Below are 26,028 nucleotides of genomic sequence, written 5' to 3'. Positions count from 1 at the left end.
GAGAAAAGTATACCGGGCAATCTCGATCGGATGGACGAACGGACGGACGGACGGACGGATGGATCGGACGGCACACATCCGCGAGAGACTCCGAAATGGGACCTTTCTGGAAAAGAGTACGGAGGGGGTCAGGCATACAGGATGCGTCAATTCACGTTTTTTATTTATTCTTTTTTTTTTTTTCTTTCTTTTTCACCCCACCCTTCGCCAATATACTTTTCCCATTTTTTTCCTCTTTTTCGTGCCCCATCTATCTGTTTTTTCTCATTCTTTCTTTCTTTCTTTTTCTTTTTTCTCTTTTTTTCTTTCCCTCTCTCTCTCTCTCCGTCTGCCAACAGAAAATGCATAACGGTATACGATTATACATCGTAGCAAAGAACTACAAGAGTGAGTGAGTGAGTGAGTGAGTGCCGAGTGAAGAAACGACAAGCTCAGGGCTCGTGAACGTGCACGGCATCGACCGACGAAATTCACTCGGGCCTGACATCAACGTCCGTTCGAAAACTCCCGCCCCTCTTTATCTCTTTCTCTTTCTTTTCTTTTTTTTACTGTCTGTTTTTTCTTTTTTTTTTTTTGTTTTTTACCTATAGCAACGCACACCTCTCTTTCTCTCTCTCTTTCTTTCTTTCTTTCGTTCTTTCATTCAGTTATTAATATAATTTGCAACATCGATTATACGCGCAACTGTAAATACGCTGCTGCATCATTTTGCTTAAATTACTCGTTAAATCGTAGTTAGATGATTAGTGATTTACCATCTAATCAAATCAGATTTCATTTCCTTCAATTTGATTCTCAGAAGATTTATTTTCTTTTCCTTTTTCCTTTTTTCCCCCGTGTGTACCTGTTTAGAACTGCAATAAATTATATCCTATTTGCCTATCTTCCCTTCGCACACTTTTCGTTATTTATACCAAAGGGAAACCAAAAAGGGAAACCAAATTGTCGTGCGTCGAAAAGAAAAGAACGAAATAAAGAAATAAAGAAAGATAAAGAGTGAGAGAGAGGGGGGAGCTTAAGCTTTTGGAATTCACAATTTGTATACCGAACGAGTCCCGCGTGCGCTTTCGGTCCGACAAGCGAATGGAAAAAGAGGAAACGAGACGAAGAAGAAGAAGAAGAAGAAGAAGAAAAGTAGTAGGTGGAGTAGAGGAGGTGGAGGAGGAGAAATGAGGGGAGGCAGGGTTCGTGTCGATGCGCACGAAGAGAACGTGAGGCGAAAGCCGAGACGCGGTCCTTTTCCGTGCATCTCATTAGGACACTCTCCTGAGGCAGGACCTCTCTTTCTCTTATCACGATGGATGGATTTTACGATCGGGAAGTTGAAATGGGGTGGGACCATGGCTTCCTGTTCGCGGCTACCTAATTGGACGACTTGCTTCCTGGTACGATTAACTTACACCCTCTCTCTCTTTTTCTCTCTCTTTCTCTCTCTCTCTCTATACTTATCCAATAAATTTCTATCACCAATAACAAAGTCCTCGGTCTCATTTCTTTCTAATGTTCAATATTTTCTTTTTTTTTTGTTATCTCATTTTTATTGCACACTTAACTATCAATTTATATTCGTCATCTTTATCGTAGACCAATCGATGACTATATTTTTCCTTTTCATATTTATTCGCGAATAATAATTTCGATTGATTAAAGGTACGCGTCAAAATACCCGGAAATCGATATCGATTATGCCAATAATTAATACGAATCTTGAAATAAATCATTCTGCTTCTTTTTTTTTTTTTTATAATATAATACATTCATTTTTTCGGTTACTTAAACTGAATATTGATTTATCTATGGGTTGTTTTGTATTTTTTGGTTAATCTTGTTTCGTAGCATACTAGTTTTCTCTCTCTCTCTCTCTTTCTCTCTTTCTCTTTCATTCTTTCACTCGACCTCGTCTCTTTTCTCTTCGCCGACCTTCCTTTCCACGGCTTCCCTCTTCTCCTCTCCTCTCCTCTCCTCTCCTCTCCTCTCCTCTCCTCTCCTCACCTTGCACGTCGCCGCACGGAAGTTTAACGCCGGCGTGGTGCGGCATAGTGTTGTAGCTTGTGTTCGCCGCGCATCCGTGAAAGTGAAACGGAGAAAATCAGGTTTCGAAGACAAGCGTTCGACGATGCCTCCTCCCTCCTGGAGAACGTATGTGTATGTACGAGACGGCGAGAATCGCGCCGCGATCCTCCTCCTCCTCCTCCTCCTCCTCCTCCCCCTCCCACTCCCCCTCTTCCTCCTTCACCACCTTTTCATACACATCTTCCTTCAACTCTTCCTCGTCTTTCGTTACGGTCTTCCATACTTTCGTGACTTTCTATACTTCCGGTAGGAACGAATTATTCTTCTTCTTCGATAGATGCACACTTTATAAGTTTTTCCTATTTTTTTTTTATTATTTTTCTTTTTTTTTACAATTAGACTAGTTCGCGTAATTCTAGTCGTGAGTAATGAGTATGTAAATGATACAAAAATATATATAGGTATGTGTATATATATATATATATTTGTTTAAAGTGGACAGCTCACTGAACTCGGATGATATCACCGTGATAAAATGAAAAATTATATGGCAAAGATATTGTTGTTGTTTTTTTCCTTTTTTTTTTCTTTTTTTATCGCGCCAACGTAGTCTTTTGCACAAAAGTAAAGTAAAAATAAAAGTTTATAGGAATCGAAAAGTATATCGTATGTAAGAGAAAAAAAGAATTCATGGTTCTTTTCCATAGTTCAAGCCCACGCGTCTTACCTCATAACCGTTTCGAACGAATAAACTTAAGACTATAAAAGTATTGGAAGGAGAGTGGGGAAGGTGGGGAGGGAGGAATTAAATTATTATTCATAAATTAGGAAGATTTATTCGATCGGTCGAGTTTCTCGTAGCTAAAAATATCGCCAAAAATCGAAGGAAGAAATCCTTGTTTGCTAGGTGTGACAATGCGTGAAACGTATTTTTTTTTAATTTTGTTTCGAGTATAAAAAAGAATGAGACAGCAGCGTGATCGATTCTTATCGAACGATTAATCTCGATAAGCCAATCTTTCATAAGCACTGATACAAAACACGTCGTCGTCCTGCGAGCTAAAAACTCGAACTCGCATCAGTTGACTTTGTTTCGTACGACCGTTGATCATGGTCCCTCCCCGCGTCCCTCCCATCATCCCAGTTCTTCGCCATCTATATATTATACTCATAGTTAGTCCATCGTATTTCTTTTTCTTCCTCATTCTCATTTATCTGTTCGTTTTTAAACTAATGGACCACACATTCGTCTACTATCTTTTTTTTTCTATAATATACGCCTTGCAATATTTATTTTCTGCAAGAATGAAATCTTAGATCTTATTATCTATATTATATATAGTCTGTTTTTTTTTCTTTTGAAGCTACAAATTATTTATTTCATTTGTTTATATTTTTTCTTCAATTGTTACAGTCCAAAAAATGATAATAATTTTTATAGCAAATATAATTTTTAATTGACAAGTATACTAAAATATATCACGGATGATTTAAAAAAAAAAAAGATTTTCGAAGCGCTTCGACGCGAAAAAAATAATATCGTTCAATTTTTTGCGTGTCCATACAACATTTCAAATAATCAGTAGCGAAACTTTTCGATCAACAGTCTCGTCCGTAACTTATTAATAAATCATCGCATATGTTTTTTCACGAGCAATATCTAATAATATATATATTTCTGTTAGACATATTTAAAATAAAAGAAAATAAATGATTATTCGAATACGGTTAAACAACGTTTTTGTGTGGTAAAATGATGATAATAATCGACTTACGTCGAGTAATCAGGACAGACGACGAGAATATAGTGATACGATAGCACGCAAAACTAGTTTGTTATATATATTATCGTAGCTTTGACCAGAACCGAGAGAACACGGAAAAGGAATGAAAGAAAAGGGGTACATAAAGATAAACAGCTTATTCCGTAGATGAGATAGCAATAAATAAAGGGTTATTTCTTTTCGAGAGTATATCTCGGTTAAAGGATGAGAATAAAGCTATTGTCAATGAGAAACGATTAGAGTAATTTCATTCCTCTTTCTCTTTCTCTCTTTCTCTCTCTCTTTCTCTTTCTCTTTCTGTGTGCCGCGCGCGGTTGCTTCCGTAAACAGAGCCCAATTTGCAGTAAGATTTACCGCTCTCGCACGCGTCGATGCATTCGAAGAACTTGTACCCGTGGATGTCGCTTCCTCGGATGCTGAGAGTTTTGCTCGAGTATATCTCTTTCTCTCAGTCTTTCCCACATAGGCCGTTCCGGGGGGTACCACCGTCGGTCGTCCTTCTTTCGGCGAAGAATCGTGCGAATCGATCGCGACGGCGGTGGCGGCGGCGGTGGCGGTGTCTTGGTAGTAAGGGACAAACAACACAGTCAGGGAGGAAGCGAGGTAAAAACACAGAAAAGAAAAAGAACAGTGGGCGGGAGAGGAAGAAGAAGAAGAAGAAGAGAAGAGAAGAGAGAAGAAGAAGGGTGGAGGGGAAGGAGGTAGTTTGCCGGTGTAAACCGAACGAGGCATAGAGGAAGAATCGGTAGGCGATACTTCGTGGCGGGGGAGGAGAAGAAGAAGAAGAAGTAGGAGAAGAAGAAGAAGAAGTAGAAGAAGAAGAAGAAGAAGAAGAAGAAGGTGAAAGAGAAGGAGGAGGAGGAGGAGGAGGAGGACGAGAAGGAGGTGGTGATGGTGGTGATGGTAGTGGTGGTGGTGGTGGAGGTGGAGGTGGTTCCAGGTTGGCAGTGGAGGAACGGGAGGGAAGTTGGTATCGCGGATGGCGATGGCGATGGCAGAGTCAATGTCCTAACGCTCGCACTGGGTCACGGCGAGTTGCGGCCAACGACCCAAGCCCCAGAGCTCCTCTTTGCACAGAGCGAGCGAGACAGGGACACGGGACAGAAGGAAGGCGGCGGGCAAAGGGAAAGAAAAGGAGCGAGGGAGCGAGAGATAGATAGAAAGAAAGGAAGAAAGAAAGAGAAAGAAAGAGAGAGAGAGAGAGAGAGAGAGAGAAAGAGAGAGAGAGAGAGAGAGAGACAGAGGAGATAAAGAGTGTGTTCTCTGGTTCCTCGTCGCGGTGTATACTGGGTGCTCGATGCGAGAAGCTTCTACTTTGCAGCTTTCTCGGCGATCTATAAGAGAATAGTAGTAGTAGTAGAGTAGTATACCATCCCCCGTATTCTGACCAATCGATCTCGCACTATTCATCCGCCTCCGTCACGAGTCTTCCCTTCCCTCCCACCCCCCATTCTTCTTTTTATACGAGAAACTTCTATCTTTCTCTCGAGTTCATCGATTTCCCCACCTCCTCTCCTCCTCCCTGTTACTACTCGTCGTCGTCGTCGTCGTTGTCGTCGTGGTCGTCGTGGTGGTGGTGGTGGACTGACGTTAAGAGATCGCCCAGGAATAAAATAGAACGTTCGCTAAGAGAGTTTAGGTATATTGCGAACGGAAAAGGAGATCGTTGAAAGATATTATTTAACTTCTATTCGTAAAGATATATACGCGTGGTTTCGAGCGTGCTAAAACATACGCTGGAATATCGAGAATTCGCGTATTTCCGTAAACTCACTGAGAAATTTTTCCTCTCTTCTCTCTCTCTCTCTCTCTCTCTCTCTCTCTTTCTCCCTCTTGTTATGGCGTACGTAGAGGAGATGGAAGAGGAGTAGGAAGAGGGAGGAATGGTGGAACCGACGTTGCACGTTCGTTGTACCTCCTCCTCCTCCTCCTCCTCCTCCTCCTTCTTCTCTTTTTCTTCTTCTTCTTCTCTTCTTCTTCTTCTTCTTCTTCTTCTTCTTCTTCGTACCGGCGAGACCCGGAGCGAGACTAATAGATTGCATTCTCTATCTCCACATTCTCCGTCTCTCGAGTAAATGCATCTATCCGTCTATCTATTTATCTACCTATCTATTTATCTATCTATCCCTTTCTTCTCCTATCCCCTACCCCCCATCCCATTCCATCCCATTCCACCCCACCCCCCTTCTCCACTACCGCCACCTCCTCCTCCTCCTCCTCCTCCTTTTTCTTCTTCTTCTTCTTCTGTCTCCTCTCGGTCTTTTCCTCCATGCGTCTTCCTTTCTCGCACGGATGCTTCTTCTTCTTCTTCTTTTTCTTCTTTTTAAAGTCTTTTCTTCCTTACGCTTTAAAGAATCGACGAACCGATGGAAACACGAGATACCATATATACACCTAACCAACGTGATCTTTCGGAAACTCGAGAAAAATCGATGTCGAGACGCCTCGTCGAGGTCTTTTATCCTATCGCGCGAGGTTACATCGCAATGGATAGATACATCCAGCGTTTACGTTATTTTGATTCATTCCATAAGTTTTTTTCTCTCTTTCTGTATGTTTCTTTCAAAGATCCTATCCATCATTTTTTCAATAAAAGGTCCATTGTAGAAAACTCATGCGCATTGTACGAGACAATAATTTTCAACCTTTTGTGTTAAAAGATTCATATTTTTTTTTTTTTTTGAAATTTTTAACTTGCATAGGTTTAGATAATTTGAATTAATCGAGTAATATTGTCTATATTGTATAAAAAAAAAGAAGATGTCAACAGGTAGTAGTAGTGTAGTAGTAGTTCTTTAAGAGCTAGTGAAAGGTATTAGACGAAACGTGCTTACCGGTTTACGCGAAATTGACTGAACAGAGTCGAGGAGTTAACACGCCTGCGAGAGTAGCTCACGACGTGACGAAGCAGAGATCGTTAAACGTTAAAGCCTTCGCACGCCCTTCACAATAATGTGTAACAGATCGACGTGTTAGCCACGGGGATCAATTAACCAATTGGTTTCGATTTCTTAACTACTCGTTCGTATTAAGAGTTAACTTTTCGTCAGGCTTAGGATAATCATTCGAATAAATTACTGACATATATAGAATATTTTTGTACATTAATCATAACTTATCTAACGCGAAGAAAGATGATTTGTAGGTCACGCAGAGTATGTTTAAAAATGAATTTAAATGACACGAGCAAGTTGGTGCATCACGAGTGTAATTATTTTTTAACGAAGACGTTAATCTGAAATTTAAATGTATTTTTGTTTATTAAATCTTATTTATTATAAATTTCTATCGATCATATAGACACTTGAAATAAATACAAAAAATATATATTGCTTTTTAATATATCTAATATAATTATTATTTAAAAATATTTCATATTCGATTCAAATGAATGAAGTATATGAATAAAACAATGGGTAATCTTCGAGCTCATATTGAAGAGGTTACGAGTCGAAGTTGTTGAGTACGTGTCGATCGTCGCGTTCCATTTTCGGCAAGTCGCGTGACACCGCTGATCGATTCCGCGTAAAGCCTTCCGTTAAGGTATGGAAGCAAAGAATAAGAATAAGAATATGAAGAAGAGAAGAAAAATAAAAAGAAAAAGAAAAAGAAAAAGGAGAAGAAAAATAAAAGGTAAAAGTAAAGGAAGAGAAGAAAGGAGGTTGCGTAGTCGAGGTACCAAATCATCCTCTCTCGTTCTGGTTACCTTTCGATTAGCAGACGACTGAATACCTTAACCACTGGGTAGGGATAGGAAGGGAAAGGAAGGGAAGGGAAGGGACGGGAAGGGAAGAGAAGGGAGCAAAAGAAAGCGCTAGCCGAGGGTTACTAAGTCGAAAATGTATTCGTAAAGCGGGATCTTCTCTCGCGTGTCCCGTTATAACGTTGTCCAAGTATAGTTTGGCGCGAATGACCGAAGCCCATTTTCTTTTTTTTTCTTTTCTCTCTCTCTCTCTCTCTCTCTCCTTTCGTCTGCCCTCATTCTTTCTCTCTTATAGATTATCCCGCTATACGTACCACCTTTGTCCTTCGCCTTCTCCCAGTTCTTCTTCTTCTTCCCAATGATGTTCTCTAGCTGCTCCCCTAACGGATGTTCTCGTTTACTCTGCCACCACCCATTGTGTTTTTCCCACTGTTTTCCGTTTCCTATTTTCTTACCTATTTTACTATTTATTTTTCTTTTTTTTTTTTTTTCTTTTTTTTTTTTTATCGCTACATTATATCATTACTTACACAGGATTGGAAAACGATATGTTGTACATATTGGTTTTTGAATTAAATGTCATCAGCTGCTGACAAAAGCAAATGATCGTATTTATCGGTGTGTTCCAATTTTAGAGTGATAAAAAAAGAAACATTTATTACAAAAGTTAGTTGATTTTTCAATGGATACATACGTACGAGTACGCGGAACTGGGGGAAAAATCAACGCGGGTTTCTAACTGCGTGGAAAACATTTCCCAGAGTATTTCCGGCAACAGGAGGTGTGTTGACCTTTGTATAAGCACACGTTAGAGAATTAGCGCAGTGACAGGCACACCACGAGGTCTCTCTCGTAAAGGTGTTAGGTGCGAAGATTACAAAAAGTGGGAGTTTAGAAGTTGAGGGGGGGGGAGGAGGAGAAGATAAAGAGACAAAGAAAGAGGAGAAGGAATATGAGGTGGGGCTGTGGGAGGAGGGAAAGAGGTTTGAAATAGAAGAAGAAGAAGAAGATGAAGAAGAAGAAAAAGGAAAGACTACTCGGAACAACGCGGAACGGCATGGCAGGCAAGCAAGCAAGCAAGCAAGCAAGCACTCAGGCAGGCACGAAATCTTGGATGCGCCGGTATACTCTTTCTCTCTTTCTTTCTCTCTCTCTCTCAGCTTGTACTTTCACTTCCCTCCTCCTCCTCCTCCATCCATCCTTTTCCATCCCTCTTTCTTTCTCTCGCATAGAACTACTTTTCCTTTCAAGCCCTTGACTGAGGTGCCCGACCATGCCCATCTTGAATTTAAAGATACACCTTTGAAGTCATATATACCATATAGTAAAGAAAGAGAAAGATAGAAAGATAGAAAGATAGAAAGAGAGAAAAAGAGAGAGAGAGAGGGAGAGAAAGGCTAAAGTCGGTAGGATACAAATCCGTTTATATGTTCGTTCTTTCATCCTCTGAGGGCCGTCCTTACTATCCGTGGACTGCCCACGTCGTCGCGTGGGATAAATAGTTGCTCGTCCATCCGTACCTATTGCCCCTCGATCAGTGAACTAAGAGCGAGAGAAAGAGCTATAACCATGGAGTTGAAGTCGGTGGTCTTGGGAAAGGGGCAGGGGGTCGGAGAGGGGGAGGAGGAGGGGGTAAAAGGAGGATAGTGCTCGTCGTGACCTCCGCCTTGCGAGGAGCGCCGCGAACAGGACGGAAGAGGGAAAAGGAGAGTAGAGAGATCAGACACGGTAGGGTGTAAGACGGAAGGGAGGTAAAGAACAGAGAGAGAGAGAAGAAGAAGAGAGGTGTTTCGCGCGTGTGGCAACGCTTTCGTGCGAAAGAAGAAGCCGAAGAGGAGAACCGAGGGTTAGGGGAAGCGGGAGGAGAGAAGGTGAGAGGGGGAGGAGGAGGAGGCAACGATAGCGAGGTTGCGATAGCAGCAAGAGGGAGTGAGGAAAGGTGGGAGGGAGGGAGGAAGTCTTGACTCGGCGAGTGACGCGAACGAAGAGCCAGGAAAGGGTTCGAGAGGGAGCGAAAGCGAGCTGGGGTAGGGGTTGGGACGAGGAGAAGGTTGGGAGGGTCGGGAGGGAGAGGTAGTCCAGTCGAGATGATGCAGTTGTGCGTTTGCAAGGAAGGCGGAAGGAGGAACCGCGGAGGGAACCGGTCCCGGTCACTGGGCCACCAGCCGGCCGTCGAACCCGCCACACTGCCCCCTGCCACCGCCTCCTCCTCCTCCACCCTTCTCTACACAACCTCATCCTCCCCCTCCTCATCCTCATCCTCCTCATCCTCATTCTCCTCTTCTTCTTCTTCTTCTTCTTCTTCATTCTCCTTCTCATCCTCATCCTCATCCTTCTCGCGAACGCTTCCCACCGTGTGCCAACCTTCCTCTCGCCACTTCTTCTCCCTCCCTCCCTCTCTTCTTCCTCCACCTTCTCAACAACTCTCTACCTTGAAGTTCTTTAAACAATGTCAACTAGCGTGTACCCAGCCGATACTATGCTACTAACCATCGTAGTAGATGCTCGACTGTGTTCCTCCAGTGATCGATAACACCAGGTCTTCTCCTTTGGCAGTTGGAACCTAGAGAAAATACTTTTTTTTTTTGAGGATAGATAGATAAATAGAATATAATGTCGATTAATACAAGTTATATTTCGGATAATTAAAGAAAAGTGTTGATTTTATTTATTTTGGATTAATGTATGTATTATTTATATTTGCTCGGTTTCGTTTTGAATTTAATGAAAATAATAAGTCGTTTGACTGAGAAGGAATAATAAAGATACGAGATGATGTTTTGGAATATTTTCATAAGATTGCAAAATTATTGCGTACGGATATGACCGCCATTGTATTCGTCGTGTCGAACGTTTCATTGCAAGGAATTATTCACATGCTCAACTTGCTTGCTTGCTCGCTTGCTCGCTTTGCTTGCTTGCTCGCTTGCTTGCTTGCTTGTCGTTTAATCAACACGGTAGTCGCTGCTCGTGCAAAGAGAGAATGCAGAGGTTTGTTTTGGATCGGGCTTTCGATCGTGAGAGAACGCGCACGCTGGTCTGGTTGGTTGGTTGGTTGGCTGGTGCATCGCAAACGGAAGCGGGCCCTCTCTTACACCGTAATCTCCTCAAGATACGCCAAACATTTTCTCTTAATTAAGAAATGACGTGCCCGTAATTAAGTTTCCTTTCTTTCCATGATAAGTTTCACGCTTATGATTTGATTTGCACCTATTCTCGAATTTTCTTGTTGTTGTTGTTGTTGTTCTTGTTCTTGTTCTTGTTGTAACTCTAATCGAATTGAGAAATGGGGAAACGAATAATAATTGTTGATTTTTTTCTTTTTTTTTTTTTAGATATTTTACATCCTTCTTTAATTAGATTCATTTGTTTCGATTTAATTCGATGATATTTTTGTATGAGAAAATGATTGTTAATGTGAGATGAGAAGGATTATTAAATTTACGAGAAAGTTTGTTGATACGAAGAGAATACAAATTGTTTGATATTTCGTTAATTATTAATATTTATGTTTTCTTTTTTAAAATAATGCATTTGTTAATATTAAATTATTATAAATTTTTTGTTAATATAAGATTTAGGATAAATATGTGTGTGATTGTTTTTTTATCGTAAGAATTTTAATAAGCGCGGGGAATAAAAATCTACGTTATCGACACAAGAGAAAACATATCTCTTTTACGATACTTTAAAAGTACAAGTGTTATTGATAATGCAGAGTACCAGTGAGACAAATTCGAAAAGATTACCTATAAATGTTACAACATCGACAGTATATATTAAGAAAATGAAAGAGAACTACTGTATTAGCAGTCGATACAGCTCTGTCGATAAAAATTCCTATAAGAAAAAATCTGAAAAATTGAATAATATAGATAAACATTTAAAAATATTTTTCCACGATGATATTTATCGTTCTAATTTTTTTTTTTATTTACAAACGATAAAAAGTTTAATTACAATTTAAACGTAAACATTGTTATTTTTAATTGAATCTACCATTTTGCCAAATAAAAATTTCTTTATTTATCAAATACACAGTGTTCGGATCAAATATTTGCAGTGTATACATTTTCACAAATTTTATTTCTCGTAAAAAGATATTAATTAAAATTAATTGCGTACAAAATATTCAATTATTTTTGTTTATTCACTATGAAAAAGTATACATCATTTTTATTGTATTTTTTTAAAGATTAACAATATATTCACGATATAAAACTCATCTCTCTTTATCCATGGTGTTATTAATTTGATTAAATAAACATTAAGTAAACAAAATGTTACACAAGCTGTATATCAAAAGATAATTTACGTTTCGTAACAAGAACGATTGTGTATAAGAGATATGAATGTTCTTAAAAAAATTGTCTTGAAATATTTGACATAGAAAAAAAGTATATATGTAACAACAGACCCTTAAGCACAAGTGTTCAGACCTTTTCTTTGAACGTTCGGTGTACACATCTGTTCTAAAACGGTTACCGGTTCAGCGCAAGGGGAATATGGTTGACAGGGTTGACAGGGCTGACAGGGTTGACAGGGTTGACAGGGTTGACAGGGTGGTGGACACGTACCGCAAGGAGGAGTAATGCAGGGTACAGGAGCAGGTTCGCAGGGTATAGTGCATGATTGGTATGGTGGTATACATATAGGTTTGCAATCAACTTCGCAGACGTATTGCATTTCTGAAGGTGGATCGTTTCGTACGGTAAGACATTTTCCTTGAATCAGGTAGCAATAGGACAATGCCAATACGGGATTTCCGCTGTATGGTAGGTGGTGAGGATGCGGCAAATGACCGTTTATGTCGATATTTGTGTACTTTAAAGGCGAACAGCTGCAGACTCCGTGCTGTAATCGATATTGAAAATAAAAAGAGAGAGAGAGGGAGAGGGTGAGAGAGAGAGAGAGAGAGAGACTAAACATAGTCTTTAACATCGTTTAATAAAAATAAAAGCTTTCAAATCTATCATTAACGCCTACACCAAAACCGATTATCATTTAAAACAAAAACACATCAAACGAAACTTTCCACCATTAACACTAAAATATGTGATCAGTTTAAAAGCAATTCGTTCTAGCACCGAAACCTGAAATAAAGCGGGGTTTAAGATTCTGAGGAAGAAAAAGAAAAACAAAAGGATAGCGGAAAAATATAGGACAGATAGGTAATCCCGGAAAGGTTCTGGAAAGAGTAACTCGTAATCAATGTTTTTCATCTTTTTCGTCGCTCCAGGATTGTATAATTTTGTCGAGAAGAAATTTTTTGGCTAATGCCAAAATCGGCGAGCCTACTGGTTGAGATGGAAGATCACCGGCACTACCAGCTATGTCCAAGTGGCAGTATTTAAGTGGTTTTTTGGATTCAATACCGTTCTAAAAGTAATATTAGACCGTTCGGTCGTAGATAAGTATATAATGATAGAAGTATGAGAAAGTAATTTTGGATTATGATTGAGATTAGTTGAATACCTTGTCCAAGCCAGAGGCCATAATTAAAAAGGCCGCAGGTCCTTGATGACCTCTCTCCGTTCTAGAACTCGGTTTGTTTATCGCTTGCAACACGTCGTCCCCTTCCATGCGTCCCTCGTGAAAACGGAAATCCTCTCTGCGTATTCTGGATATCTCAAATGGGTCGCCTATTGTTTCACCTGAAGCTTGAAGCTTCTCCGCGTTGCTAACCAATTTGGCTACAGCGTTGTCCATGGCAATCTTTACGATAGTAATAGAAAAATCGTGTTATCGAAAAATATCATAATTTATATAGAGAACTATAATGTAAAATAACTAAAGTACTTACGGAATATCCGGTACCAGCTGATAATGGAGCATGACCGGTCAACGTAGCCACCGTAAAGATATGAGGATTTACCGAACAAAGTGCCATTTCTTTGATATGATAAAGTGCATCGGCCATAATCATTCGTCCTTCGGCATCCGTGTTACCAACTCGTACCCTCGCACCAGATTTCGCAGTTATAATCTCGTCGGAAACGTAAGCATTCTCACCGACGCTGTTTCTGACCATGCACAAAGCAACTACTACCTTCACCGTTGGTGGTTGTAAAAGATTCACCACCTGACGAATATTATTATTATTTCTTTTTTGTTTTTCTTTTTTTTTGTTTCAAATTAGGAGAAATTAATCGTAGGGTTTCGTTCGTCAAAAATTGTCTTCGTGATATTTTTAGAAAAAATTACGATATAAGAACGATGCGTTTGTTTAAAAAATATTATTTGAATGTATAAAAACCTGCATAAATCCTGCACAGGCAGCAGCTCCGCATTTGTCTCTGGACATTCCGCTCATGTTACCTTGACATTTAATGTCTGCCCCACCGGTATCGTAAGTGACACCTTTGCCAACGAGCATTACAGTTTCTAGGACACAAGCAGGATTCTGTGGTTCGTAAGTTAGGAAGATGATCCTTCCAGCGTGACGTGGTATTACCGAAGCTGCCCGATTAACGCACGAGAATAGAGGATACTCTTGAAGCAAGGTATCCTGATCGGATATCACCTGCATTGTAACGTTCGAACCGAAAAACAATTCGGCCACGTATTCCTCAACTCTAGGCGGTGCCATTCTCTCTGGATCAGCTCCACCTATTTTATAAATTCATTCATTTATTCAATTATTTATACGTACAAACAATATATAATCCAATATTTCTATTTTCTCTTTTTTATTTTTCCAAACTATTGAACAAATCAAATTTGTTATCATTGGTTTCCCCTTCGAACACACGAATGTACGAGAGTAAGAAAACAAAAAGGGAAAATTACACCGACCAGGATTGTTCGTTCGTTCGTTCGTTTGTTCATTTCTGTGCGGCATCGTTAAATCTTCCGATTGGATGCACTTTCGTCCGAATGCATTTCACGATTCTCCGTCTTTCTCTCTCATATTCTTTTGTATACTTCGTTCTCGCGCGTGTGCGAGAGCAAATATTTTTTTAGATTAGATGAAATCATACGCTGCTGACATACCTTGTCACGAACGTATTTTACACATTTTCATATTTTACTTTCTTCTTTTTCATAACGTAAGCAAATAAAAAAAAAAAACAGACAAAGTTGCAGGACGTTTAGAATTTTTCATTTATTTCTGTATCGATCAACTTGATAAACGTATTTCATTCGTATAAAACCATCTGTAGATTTATCGATCGATCCTAAACGTAATAAAACTTACATTCGGGTATTGTTTCCATTTCTAAGTCAAAAAAGATATATAACCATTAGAGAGTTATTATTTTGATTCTTTACTTTGGCAGCCGGTTGATTTCAATTCGGGTTAAATCCCAAGAGGTATAGTTAAGGTTTACTTTACGAAATTGCATTATTTTTTTCTCTAACTCTCTCTTTCTGTTACCAGAGAACATAAAAATAAAATAAGAAAAGGTTACGTTAACGTATCCGAATTGAAATAAAACACTTGGACTCGGTCAATCTTCTTATCATAGACGATTTCAACGTCAATTCAATTCGGAACAACTCAATTAACTATACAAATTGATGGTCATATTTTACGATCTGTTCGTTGAATAAAGAACAAATAACTTAGAATATTTGTCAAAGTATACTCAATCCTATCGAAGTTTTACATCGATTCGAGGATGAAAGAAATGAAATGTATATTTCATTTGAGAAAAAGAAAATGGAATCTCTATACCGTACGAGAGAGAAATAGAGAAAGAGAGAGAGAGAGAGAGAGAGTGTGAGATGATTGATTTCGAAACGAAACAACATTGAAGACGCGTATGAATAACAAAAAGAATAAGACAAAGTAATACAAGAAGAATAAGAAGAAGAAGAAGAAAACTCGATCGTTCGACAGAATTGTCTTCTGGCAATCGAGGGAAGGGATTTTTCCTGTCTCTTTCGTGTCTGTTGAAATTCCTATGGCGAAAAAAGGGAATCAAGAAAGATATATATATATACTTCTATTTCTTCCTTAAAGAAAGTTAGTTGGGGATTGGTAGGAAAGAAGAAGTCCATCTGACGAAGAAGGGATTTAGTAGTTGATGCGTTTGCTCTTGGCGATGTGACGGTGAACTTTGTTTCACCAATGGAAAAAGAAGAAGGTTAAGTAGAGAGAAAGAGAGAGATAGAGAGAGAGAGAGGACTTACCGATATCCCTTGCGACGAATCTGCCACTTTCCAAGGCTGAGGCTAGCTTCACGATACCCTGGAGCTTTTTACTGCAAATCGGACTCCAGACTGCCAGTTGACAGGCCTTGTAGCAACGTTCGGGACATATCTCTCTCACCTCGAGGGGCTGGAAAATGTAGGTGTTCTGAGTTACCCGTAAAAGAAGACAAAGAATAAGAAAAGAGAGAGAGAGAATCAAAGAGAAAGAGAGAAAGAGAGAGGGAGAGTTTAGAATGGCGTTCCGATTACGCGCCGTTGGGATTCCAAAGGCGTCTTCCGGTATTTGGAAAACGATGCATCCTATTCGTCCTCGTTTAGAAGGAAAGGAGAAGAGAGATAGTGGCTAGGGGAAAAAAGGCTACGAACCCAACGGGTTGCATCGTCCCTGCTAGGAGGGTTTGGGTATTTCGCTAATTAGGTCGCCTAGTCGGCCGCCAGGCTTCTGGAATGCAAGTTATTCGCTCGTTGCTTCTCCTATGAGACCTTCTCATACCTCTTTCCTATCTTCTCTCTCTCTCTCTTTCTCTTTTTCTCTTTCTCTCTTTTTCTCTTTCTCTCTTTTTCTCTTTTTCTGTGTTCCTCCACCTCTAACTCTTTTTCACCCCCTTCTTTATACTTTAGCTTTCTTTTGTTTGTTTGATTGATTCATTCATTCATTGCTTTCCTTCTTACTTTGTAATCTAAACGCGTCGCGTTTTAATTCTTTTAAATGATACTTATATCATTTTTAAGTTTAAGATTTTACTTTTCTTTCCCTTTTTCTTTTTTTTTGCTGACATAAAATAATGTTCGAACAATTTAAATTGACTCCGCTTGTTTATTGTGCACGCGTACGTACGTCAGGATGGTTTTGTGTTTTCAAATTGACTTTTCGAGGAATTTTTAGAAATTTGCTCAACAACACTACCACCCTCCCACCCTACACCCTACCACCCACCTATCGTTTAACCCTTCTTTGCATGATTTTCTTTTTTTTTTTTTTTTTGAAGTTGCCAGCAACAACAAATAAACAGTACAAGGGTTTTGAGTACCTTTTTTTGTTGACTTAATATTATGATTGAAATTTCCATCATCATGCAAAGAAGGGTTAATACAATTCGAGATAAACGCGAAAGAGAAGCATCTTTTAATTTCAAATCTTTTTTTAATTTAATATTTATATTAAAACGTGTGCCGGGGGACATTTTTAACATTTGAAATAATGTTGAATTTTGTTTTAAATACTCCTTTTTATAATGAGAAATGAAAACGGTAAGAATTTGATTCACTGTATAATATGATCCCTTGACAAAAAATGTATTCATGTATTTGTGCGTATGTGTGTGTATAATATTACATAGATTATTAAATTTCGAAGAGCTTTATAATAACCTGATAAAATATCATTGAAAAAGTATATACTATCGTATCACGTTCGACGATTCGTATTAATATTTTCTATTATTTTTATTACATTTTTAAAATATATCAACATATTTCTCTTTAATTTTAAAAAGAACAAAATTATTATTATCATAATGTTTTTTTTTTAATTAATACGACCATTGGTATATACGTTCTAAAAAGATTGAATATTTTAAGAATAATTCGATAAAGCGAGAAGGTTGGTATTAGTTTTTGTAACATAGGAAAAGATATGCCATGCAATTTGTCTACTTGTACCTAATCTATCCGATATGCGGGGCAAAGCTTTGCAAAGTGGGTACTTGCCCAACTCGGTTGGAGGCAAAAAGTTGGGCACATTTTTTTTCAACGCGTAAGCACCACCCATTAGTAAAAAAGGCAACATCCTCGGGGATGGAGGAAGGGGGAGGGGGAGAGAGGGAAGGGAAGAGAAGAATAATGAGTTCTTAAAAAGTAATCTAACGTTGGGAATAAATAATTTGACGGCGTATAACAATGTTTAATATCGTCACGTATTTGAAAGAATCTTTTTGAAGAGAAAAAAAAAAGAAAAAACAAAAACAAAGTTTTCATTACTCTGCGAGTAATTATTTATCTGACAAAAATTTCAAATCTCAGTTATTATGTCAGGAAACTTCCTAACGGAGGAGGAGGAGGGGGTCGTGTGCTGTATTAAGATAGATTTGATATTTTAAAACGAAAAAAAAAGAAAGGAAAAGGATCGTCTCTCCTTATCTGTTTCGAGTTGGTAAACGGGAAGTAATACGATGTTTAAAAAAAAATAAAAATGAGAGATAGAGGGTGAGTAAGAGCTTGTTGAAAGTTTAGCGTAACCACTCTGGAGGCTTTTAACCGTGCAGTGAATTTTTGCGAAAGTTTACGAGTAGTAGCTTATGAAAATATGCGTGGGCCCGTTATCTGTGAGGACTAATATTTGCATTTAGTTCATTTAAACGTGACCGTGCATTAAGCATTCGACATTCGTAACTATTCATTTCAGAATAATTGAAAAATATCGAAGGGGGAGGAAGAACCCCGAACCACCGCTCCACCCTCTGCCCCCTGCCTCATGCTCCCTGCCTCATGCTCCCTGCCCACCGTTCAAGAAAAAAAGAAAAGAAATGTTACTCGGTAAAAATAATGGTTGCTTCCTTTTGTTCTTTTTTTATGTTTTTTTCTTTTTCATCGGAATAATTCAATTTGAGAAGATCGAGAGGGATCTTTCAACGCTCGTGGAAAGCGAAGTATAAATGGTTGGACTGAAAATAGTTGCATTGCTATGAGAAGATGCATTTCTAGTCATCGGTTAATGTCACGTGTGCGATATGCCTTAGGATCTACGAGTTTACAAGGATAAATGTCGAGAGTGAAATAAGAGAGAGAGAGAGAAAGAGAGAGAGAGAGAGGAATTGTAACTCGGATCTTCGGACAGAGTTCTCCCTGAATTCGGTTTGCTAAGCGATAGCAATTCCTTAGAGATATACTATTACTGGCTTTTCCATTGTGCGAACGCAGCTGCATAGACGATTGCATCGACGGGTTGCACACCGACGGGTTGCATCGACGATTTTGCCTTGGACGTTTGAAAATGATTTTCCTTTTGTCAATCGGTAGACACCGTAAATTCGAGTAGGAGAGTATCGTTTCTCGTGAAAATGTATATTTCTTATTGAGTTTATTTTTTCTTCTTATTATATTCGACTAAAATTTTCACCTATATTTTATTTATCTACGAGTATATCGTATACATGTGAATTCCTAGTTTTTTTTTACTATCATTATTTTTGTTTATTCTTACTCGTCGATTTATCGTTTATCGATTCTTGTTCTTGTTTAATTCTTATTAACCCATTCAGTTATGAGTATTTACAAGAAGACGGTCAGTAAGTCCCACTTCAGATTTTTTTCAAATTTTGCACACTTGTAGTACTCCATGAGAAAATTCATTCTTCGTATTTTTTTGGCTGCAGTAGTGTAGTAGCTAGCTGTGTATGTATTTTGACTTCGCTTATTTCTTTTTTACGTTATTGTGAAGTAAGCTTAATAAATTTTTTGTTTATTTTTTCAAGAGTGTTTTATAATAATTTTATAGGAAATATAACTTGAACCTTTGCAAATCAATTTATAACTCTCGATAAGGTATTTAACACGTAGGAAAAAGAGAGTACTTTAATTTAATATAAGAGTCATTAAAATCTTAGTATAAAAAATATTTGCCGAAACTTTTCAAAGAAATATCAGAGATTGTAATGTTGTAAATTGTACAACTTTGTAATTTCTTCTGCAAGTGTGCAAAATTTGAAAATAATCTGAGATGTGACTCACTGACCGTTTCCTTGTTAAAAGTGTTTAGTAGGGATGGAATTAGTTTATTATTAGTACGATTGTTTCTATTGTTGATTGATATCGTTAAACTACATTCTAATATAATCAATTATATATTTAATGATTAAAGATTTTTATTTTATTAATATAATTTTCATGTGACAAAGACTCAAAAGCAATAATCAATAAGCAAACCGATATCTAATATATTATTTTATATTGATATTTATTATTATAAATGAAACAACAGTCAAAGGGTTAAATCGATTGTAAAAAGATATGATCAAAAAAATGTTATTAGTAAATTTAAATTATTCTTTTAAAAAAGATGTATAGTACTTACCACGTAAAGTCCTTCCAAAGCACCAAGCAATGTCACCAACTCGACATTTTCAAAACGTACGTCAGGTAGTAAAACTAGCAACGGACATCTCACCCCAGCTTTTAATGCTCTGACGAACAAAATCGATTTAATTAGATTTTCTTGGCTTCTTTTTTTCTTTTTCAAAAATATGTTGCTTTTTATTACACCTTACTCTTAAAAATAGCGAATCCTATTAAAAGTACAAAAATCTATCTATCTATTCACGTATAATGAAAATTTTAATACTGATTATTTTACTTGATAAAAGGTACTGCTAGACTGCAACGCGATTAAATTACAACGAGTATTAAAACCTTTGTGTGTGTGTGTGTGTGTGAGTTCTCGTTAAATATTAAATATATTTTAAAATATAATTTATATATATATAATTATATACCATCGAGAGACGATTCATTTTCTCCTTTTCTATTTCTCTCTTTCTGAATACAAATGTAGAATAATAGAAACTAAATTAGAAGATAACGATAAGGATAATTAAATATGTTAAAACGATACGAAACTAAACTAAAAAAAAAAAAAAAAAAAAAGAAAATAAAAATTCGATTTCGATGTAAATCATTTAAGACGAGAAAAAAATCTTTACCAGATACCTCGCCGTCATTGAAGTTGTTGGGGGGAAGTGGGGTAGAAGGTGGTAGGGGGAAGGGGGTAGTAGGAAAAACGATATCGATTGACATTACTCACGAGTTTCCTCGATTTCTCTAAACCACCCATCTATCCCCCTTCCCTAACTTCGAGGGGGTGCGGGTTGGGGGGAGGGAGAAGAGGACCAGGAATTTCATTTTTCAAGCAAATTTCGCGAGAATCGAAGGAACGGATCGCGCGGAATTTTGTCCGCAGCCTTTAACGAATACACTTGCGTTTTAAATTCGTGGGAACGTATTACTTACACGGATAAACGTTTCTCTTTGTTATTAATGCAGTAACGCGTTGTCTCGAAAATGTATATACACACACATACACAAATACACGCAAAGATAAATGTAAAATCCAATATACGCGAACGTAAATGTGTAGGAAAATGCGAGCAATCAAAAAGAAAAAGCATGAGCTTAATTTTAATATTAATATAGTTACTCGAACGAAGTATAAGTTGAAAAATCAAATCATCACGAGAAAACGTGATAACGAAAAAATCACATTAATTAATTAATTATTATAAATAAAAATGCGGTTTTGTGCATGAAAATCCCGCGACGACGACAACGAAGACATAAATAATCAATGCGTTAATGTAAAAATCGATTTCTCCTTATTTCTCATTTTCATTTTCTTTTTTTTCTTTTTTTGTTCTTTTCATTTTTTTGCTTTTTTTTTTTTTATCAGAAACGAAGAGAAACCACAGCAAATGCTGCGACAATTCGGAATCTACGAGAAACAGATATCTCGTTCGGGTTTTTTTTTTTTCTTTTATTATTTTGTAACTTGGTCGACATGTCTTTCTTCTCTCTTTCTCTCACACGTAGACCCGGATTTAATTATCTTCGTTTTCGTGCTAGAAAGAACGACCATTTTTCCCTTTACCGACCGACCGCACGCCCCACCCCACCCCACCCCTTCTCCAGCGTTTTCAATTTCCGCGTTACGCTTGGACACGTTTGGACAAGAGTTGGAACCCTGTCGAAAATTTTCCCTGCTAATCTGTAAATATTAAAGGAAAGAGTGAGAGTGAGAGTGAGAGCAAGAGAGAGAGAGAGAGAGAGAGAGAGAGTGAGAAGTAAAAAAAGACGGGGAAAAAGAAATTCGTTGAATTTTCGTAACGATAGTTAAGAACAATGTACCGCAATGTTTTATCGGCTGGTTAAACCCTTTTTAAATGGTTTGCACGTTGGCACTAATTCTTGCGAATAATGTCGCGCGTGTTCGAGGAAAGAAAAAGTAAAAAAAATAAAAAACAAATAAAAGAAACCCCTTTTCTTTTTTTTTTTTATTACCTCAGCCCCTTTTGCTCGAAAGTCACGAGAAGAAATTCCTTTGAAATGATAAATGAATCCCTCCTTCTTCTTTTTTTTTTTCTTTTTTTTTTTTTTCTAAGCTTCCGCATACGCGTGCAATTTTAATTGCATAACTGGAGGCAACAGATTAATTGTGAGACGTACGAATTTCGACCTTACCCTCGGTCATAAAAAAAACAAAAGAAAAAATGGCAAAAATACAAATAACGCGAGGATAATAAATGGGTTTTTAATGAAATAACGCGTAGTTACGAATTTAATATCTCGCATAGAGTGGTTTTTGTTTTTTTTTTTTTTTTATTATTATTATTATTATTATTTTAACGTCCTCGACGATCAGGCGTTAAGAGAACGTATGAATTTCAATCGAAATTCTTAAATGTACGTGGAAATAATGTATATGGGGGTTAGGTGTGGGTGTAGGAGGGGATTGGGTAAGGGTTTTAAACAAATCAAGGAAAGAGAATAAAGACTTTTAATCGTTGACAGTGAACACCGTATCGTGGTCATACCACCGCGTTTGGTTTAAATGGTTAACGCTTTTAAAGTGATCTCGGTGTACCAGGAATTAATGGGGAATTTAGCTCGCGTTGTACGCGAAACAGAAATAGTTGTCTTCGTTGGACACATTCGTAAATTTTGTAGATATACGAAAAAAACAAATATAATATGTATCGCATTTATCGTGATCTTTTTTTAAACGGCAAAACATCTTCAAGGATAATTGTAAACCTATAAGAGCGCGTGTATAAGTTATTGGTTACGTTTAATATACAATGACAAAATGATTCACCAACGTTCGTTGTATTTTTCAATTTGTTTTTTTTTAACTCGTTTTAAAAAAATGTCAAATATGACGTAGAAAATAAATAAATTTGTTTATATTCAAAGTAATTATCGTGGAAACCTTTTTTTTTTATATATATATATAATACAGCGTAATAATATATATATATATATATATATATATATATATATAAGAAAAAACAAAAATGTATGTTCTCGAACGGTCTACGAAGTTTTTGGGGAATTATTTTACTCGCATAGATATTTCTTCGCGTTATCAAAAATAAATACCAAACACGTGGAATAATTTTCTGACCTATATATAATATTTTTTTTTTTCAAGAGATACGCCAGCGACATACTAACCCACATTCAATCTTGAAATTTACGCACCAAGCTTGAATTATCATCCAAAATAGTTTTCCTCGCTCGCTTTGCCATAATTAAAAGCTTTTTCCTATTTAACGCATTTTCGTACTATTCATTATCTTTTCACTGAAGTTTGAAAACTCGATTTTTTTTTTTTTTTTCTAAAAGAGCATACATAAATAAATTTATCCAATTGCACTCTAAATTCGAGTGAGCGCGTACGCGCGCGCGCGTGTGTGTGTGTGTGTTATCAAAACAAAAAGAATTGTAAAGACGTAACAATCAAACTTTATTCTCCTTTTTTTTTTCAAAATATTTAAAAATAACTACTTGTAAGAGATAACGAAATTATCTCTTTTTTAACAAGAACATAACATTTCAAACGATCAAATGTTTTAAATATATATATAATATATATGTTACCGTCTAATTCTTCGGTATTCCCATCAAAGCAAAGCGCATTCCGATGAAGTCGGAAACAGACAAATTCTTAGAGTTTAAGATATTTACCGAAACTTTTGAAAAAATTGGCAAAGTAGGAAAAATTTGCAGCCTCGCATTCTTTGCCATTTTATAAACCTTTTCAGATTGATTTATAACACGATATGGTATTTTACGCGTAGACAAAAGAGTGTACTTTAATTTAATATAAGTTTCATTAAAATCTATTCACTTTTAGTATAAAATATATTCACCAAAACTTTTCAAAGAATTAGCAAAGATGCACAATTTACAGCATTGCATTCTCTGACATTTTCTGGACTTTACATGCAAAATTAATATTACATAATATAATAATTAATATTAATAATAATAACAATTAGATAGAAGCAATTTTATAGTTGACAGTTTGATAATCAAAATTAACATAAAGTCTATTTTTAATAATACCGATTAATAAGCATTGCCACCAAATACACATACGTATTTGCGTTAAATACGAATTATTATTATTATTATTATTATTAAAACAGGATCAATTTTGTTGAATCAATATCGAAGAAGAAAATCATTCGTAAACATTTATTTGCAAATGTTTCGATAATTCATATTCTAATTCGTTCTAATAATGAATATTACTTTGAAAAATGTATACCTTACGATACCCTTCGTAGCAGCCTCACTGAAACTTCGTACATCGTGATAATCCATGTTGAGTGGACCCGTTGGACTATAAATGAGTCTTTTCGCAGGTAAATTGATCGGTAAGACAGCACCGATTACGCCAAGGGCAGAATCGATTTGTGCTGCGCTATATAGAACCGTTTTGAACGGTTCTGGTTCATCGATACCAGGTGCATTACCTGACACCAGGATTATGCCATCGTAATCGCAGCTACAAATGTTCGATTCTATCTTCAATTGACAGGGCATCCATCTAAAACAGATTGTCATCTTATCAACTGTCCAAAGTAAATACTCCTATATATGTACATATATTATACAGTAGTTGTGTTGTATATAGTAACACGACGATATATTATTCATGAAAATAAAATGGAATAATTGTTCTAAGAGTAATATATGTTAAAATGGGAATTAACTGTCGAATGTAATATTGTCGAATGCATATCGATGCATTCAATTTAATATTCATTCGTAGATAACGTGATTTATTTTTTTTCTTTTTTTTTTCTTCTTTCTTTCTTTCTTTCTTTTAATAAATATGTAAAAATAATTCCTACAAATCGCGTTATGCGTCAAAAAGTTGCCCGACGATTTTTTCACTCCTAAATATATATATTTTTATTATTTTTTTATTATCTTTTTTTTTTTTTGGTTTCATTTCTGTGACCGTATATTTCGGTAGACGCAATTTTCAGACAAATCGCATACGACACAACCGTGAACCTTTTCGAACAGATTGCATGCGAACGTTATTCTCGAAATTGTATAAAAAATTATCTTTCTTTTTCTTTCTTTTTTTTTTTTATCTTTCTTTTTTTTGAAACTGCTATATTTTTTAGACAATACGGGCAAGAGTCGCGTATCCAATTTCAATTAAAAGCGTTGAAATAGGATGGCGAAAGATCGTTTTCACTCGAAATCAAATTACATATTTATAAGATCGAAGAAAAATATTGAAATATTTTTTGGTTTTTTTTTCGAATAGTTGCAATTTCGAGCTTATCAAAGTGTGACGATTGATAGGACGAGAATAAAACGAAACTGGTTGACGTAGATAATAATTGAATTTATTATTCATTTGATATTCCTCTCTCTCTCTCTCTCTCTCTCTCTCTTGCATCCAAAGAGTTCCATTTGGAACGATGACACGAAATGATAACTATACTAACGTTGACCGATTATCGAAACGTTTTCTGTTCACAAAATAACGATGGTTCCCTGCGTGTGTGTGCGTGTGTGTGTAAAACAGAATGATCATCTCTCTCTCTTTCTCTCTCTCTCTCTTTTACCCGTTCGTTCCTTTATTTGACTGTTCGATTTTGCAATTTCTCGTTTGCGGATGAGAAACGAATGTCATGATTCGAAATAGCAATGAGTTATTGTCGAGTTTTGTCCCCCCCCCCCTCCCCGCATACTCGCTATATTTAATATTCGGTACGTAAATACTGAGTTATGTTAGCTTAAACGCGTTGCAGAAACGCATTGTGTGTGTGTGTGTGTGTGAGTGTGTATTCGTCATCCAACGAAACTTCGGTAGTAAAACGAATACGACGAAAAAAATAAAAAAAACCCCATGGAAAAAGACAACAGTAAAAAAATAAAGAAATAAAAAAATGCTTCTATTCGAATTGAAATATTTACAATCGGAACTTTGTGTGTGACGGAAACGAGAGTAATATCACGTCCAAATGAAACCAAATATCGATAAACGTGTATTATTACGCACAAAAAAAAAAAAAAGAAAAACAAAGGGAAGGGGGAGAAAATATTTCATTGGCTTGAAAAGAAGTGAAATTCATAAAGTACATTTCTTCATTTGAATATGTAATAAACGTGATTCAATAAACGCCAACGTTAAAAATATATGTTAACTATTTATCAAATTATAATAGTTTCGCAGATAGTATAAGTGCAACTTTGTATCACAAATTTTAATAAATATTTGATAAATATTTAATAAAATAAAAAAATGTTTCAAAAATACTAATATAAAACTAGTTTTTTATAACTTAATTAAAA

At 36.7% G+C, this 26,028-nt stretch overlaps 2 protein-coding genes across 4 annotated transcripts in view; both read right to left on the bottom strand.

The window, feature by feature from the left end:
• Positions 1 to 10,657: 10,657 nt before the first annotated feature.
• On the bottom strand, positions 10,658 to 12,186 carry LOC106784559 (small proline-rich protein 2D). Its single transcript, XM_014744261.1, has 2 exons — positions 11,940 to 12,186; positions 10,658 to 10,770 (listed from the first exon to the last, which is right to left on the bottom strand). Exons 1-2 carry the CDS (start codon positions 12,184 to 12,186, stop codon positions 10,658 to 10,660), a joined length of 360 nt encoding a protein of 119 aa, XP_014599747.1.
• Positions 12,187 to 12,433: 247 nt separating this feature from the next.
• The window catches only part of LOC106785297 (putative aminopeptidase W07G4.4), a 19,580-nt gene continuing 5,985 nt past the window's right edge, over positions 12,434 to 26,028 (bottom strand). For all 3 annotated transcript variants that reach the window (XM_014745627.1, XM_014745617.1, XM_014745635.1), the window contains exons 3-9: positions 23,978 to 24,259; positions 19,730 to 19,838; positions 15,637 to 15,784; positions 13,757 to 14,109; positions 13,304 to 13,582; positions 12,976 to 13,215; positions 12,434 to 12,879 (exon numbers count right to left, since the gene is read on the bottom strand). In XM_014745627.1, the coding sequence (XP_014601113.1) occupies positions 12,709 to 12,879; positions 12,976 to 13,215; positions 13,304 to 13,582; positions 13,757 to 14,109; positions 15,637 to 15,784; positions 19,730 to 19,838; positions 23,978 to 24,259 (1,582 nt within the window). In that variant the 3' untranslated portion in view covers positions 12,434 to 12,708. The remainder of the gene's footprint in view (positions 12,880 to 12,975; positions 13,216 to 13,303; positions 13,583 to 13,756; positions 14,110 to 15,636; positions 15,785 to 19,729; positions 19,839 to 23,977; positions 24,260 to 26,028) is intronic.

This window comes from Polistes canadensis, unplaced genomic scaffold, assembly GCF_001313835.1.
Source record: "Polistes canadensis isolate GaletaPanama2010 unplaced genomic scaffold, ASM131383v1 scaffold_2, whole genome shotgun sequence".
Lineage (NCBI taxonomy): Eukaryota > Metazoa > Arthropoda > Insecta > Hymenoptera > Vespidae > Polistes > Polistes canadensis.
This window is presented reverse-complemented; position numbering and strand designations above follow the sequence as displayed.

What these genes read in the sequence shown, in the direction of transcription:
- LOC106784559 (XM_014744261.1), bottom strand. Translation starts at nt 12,186, where the DNA reads ATGCAATACGTCTGCGAAGTTGATTGCAAACCTATATGTATACCACCA. An exon ending in ACCGAACGTTCAAAGAAAAG is followed by an intron (nt 10,771 to 11,939) that starts GTCTGAACACTT and finishes CAATTCGATTAG; the next exon opens with AGTTACAACAAGAACAAGAA.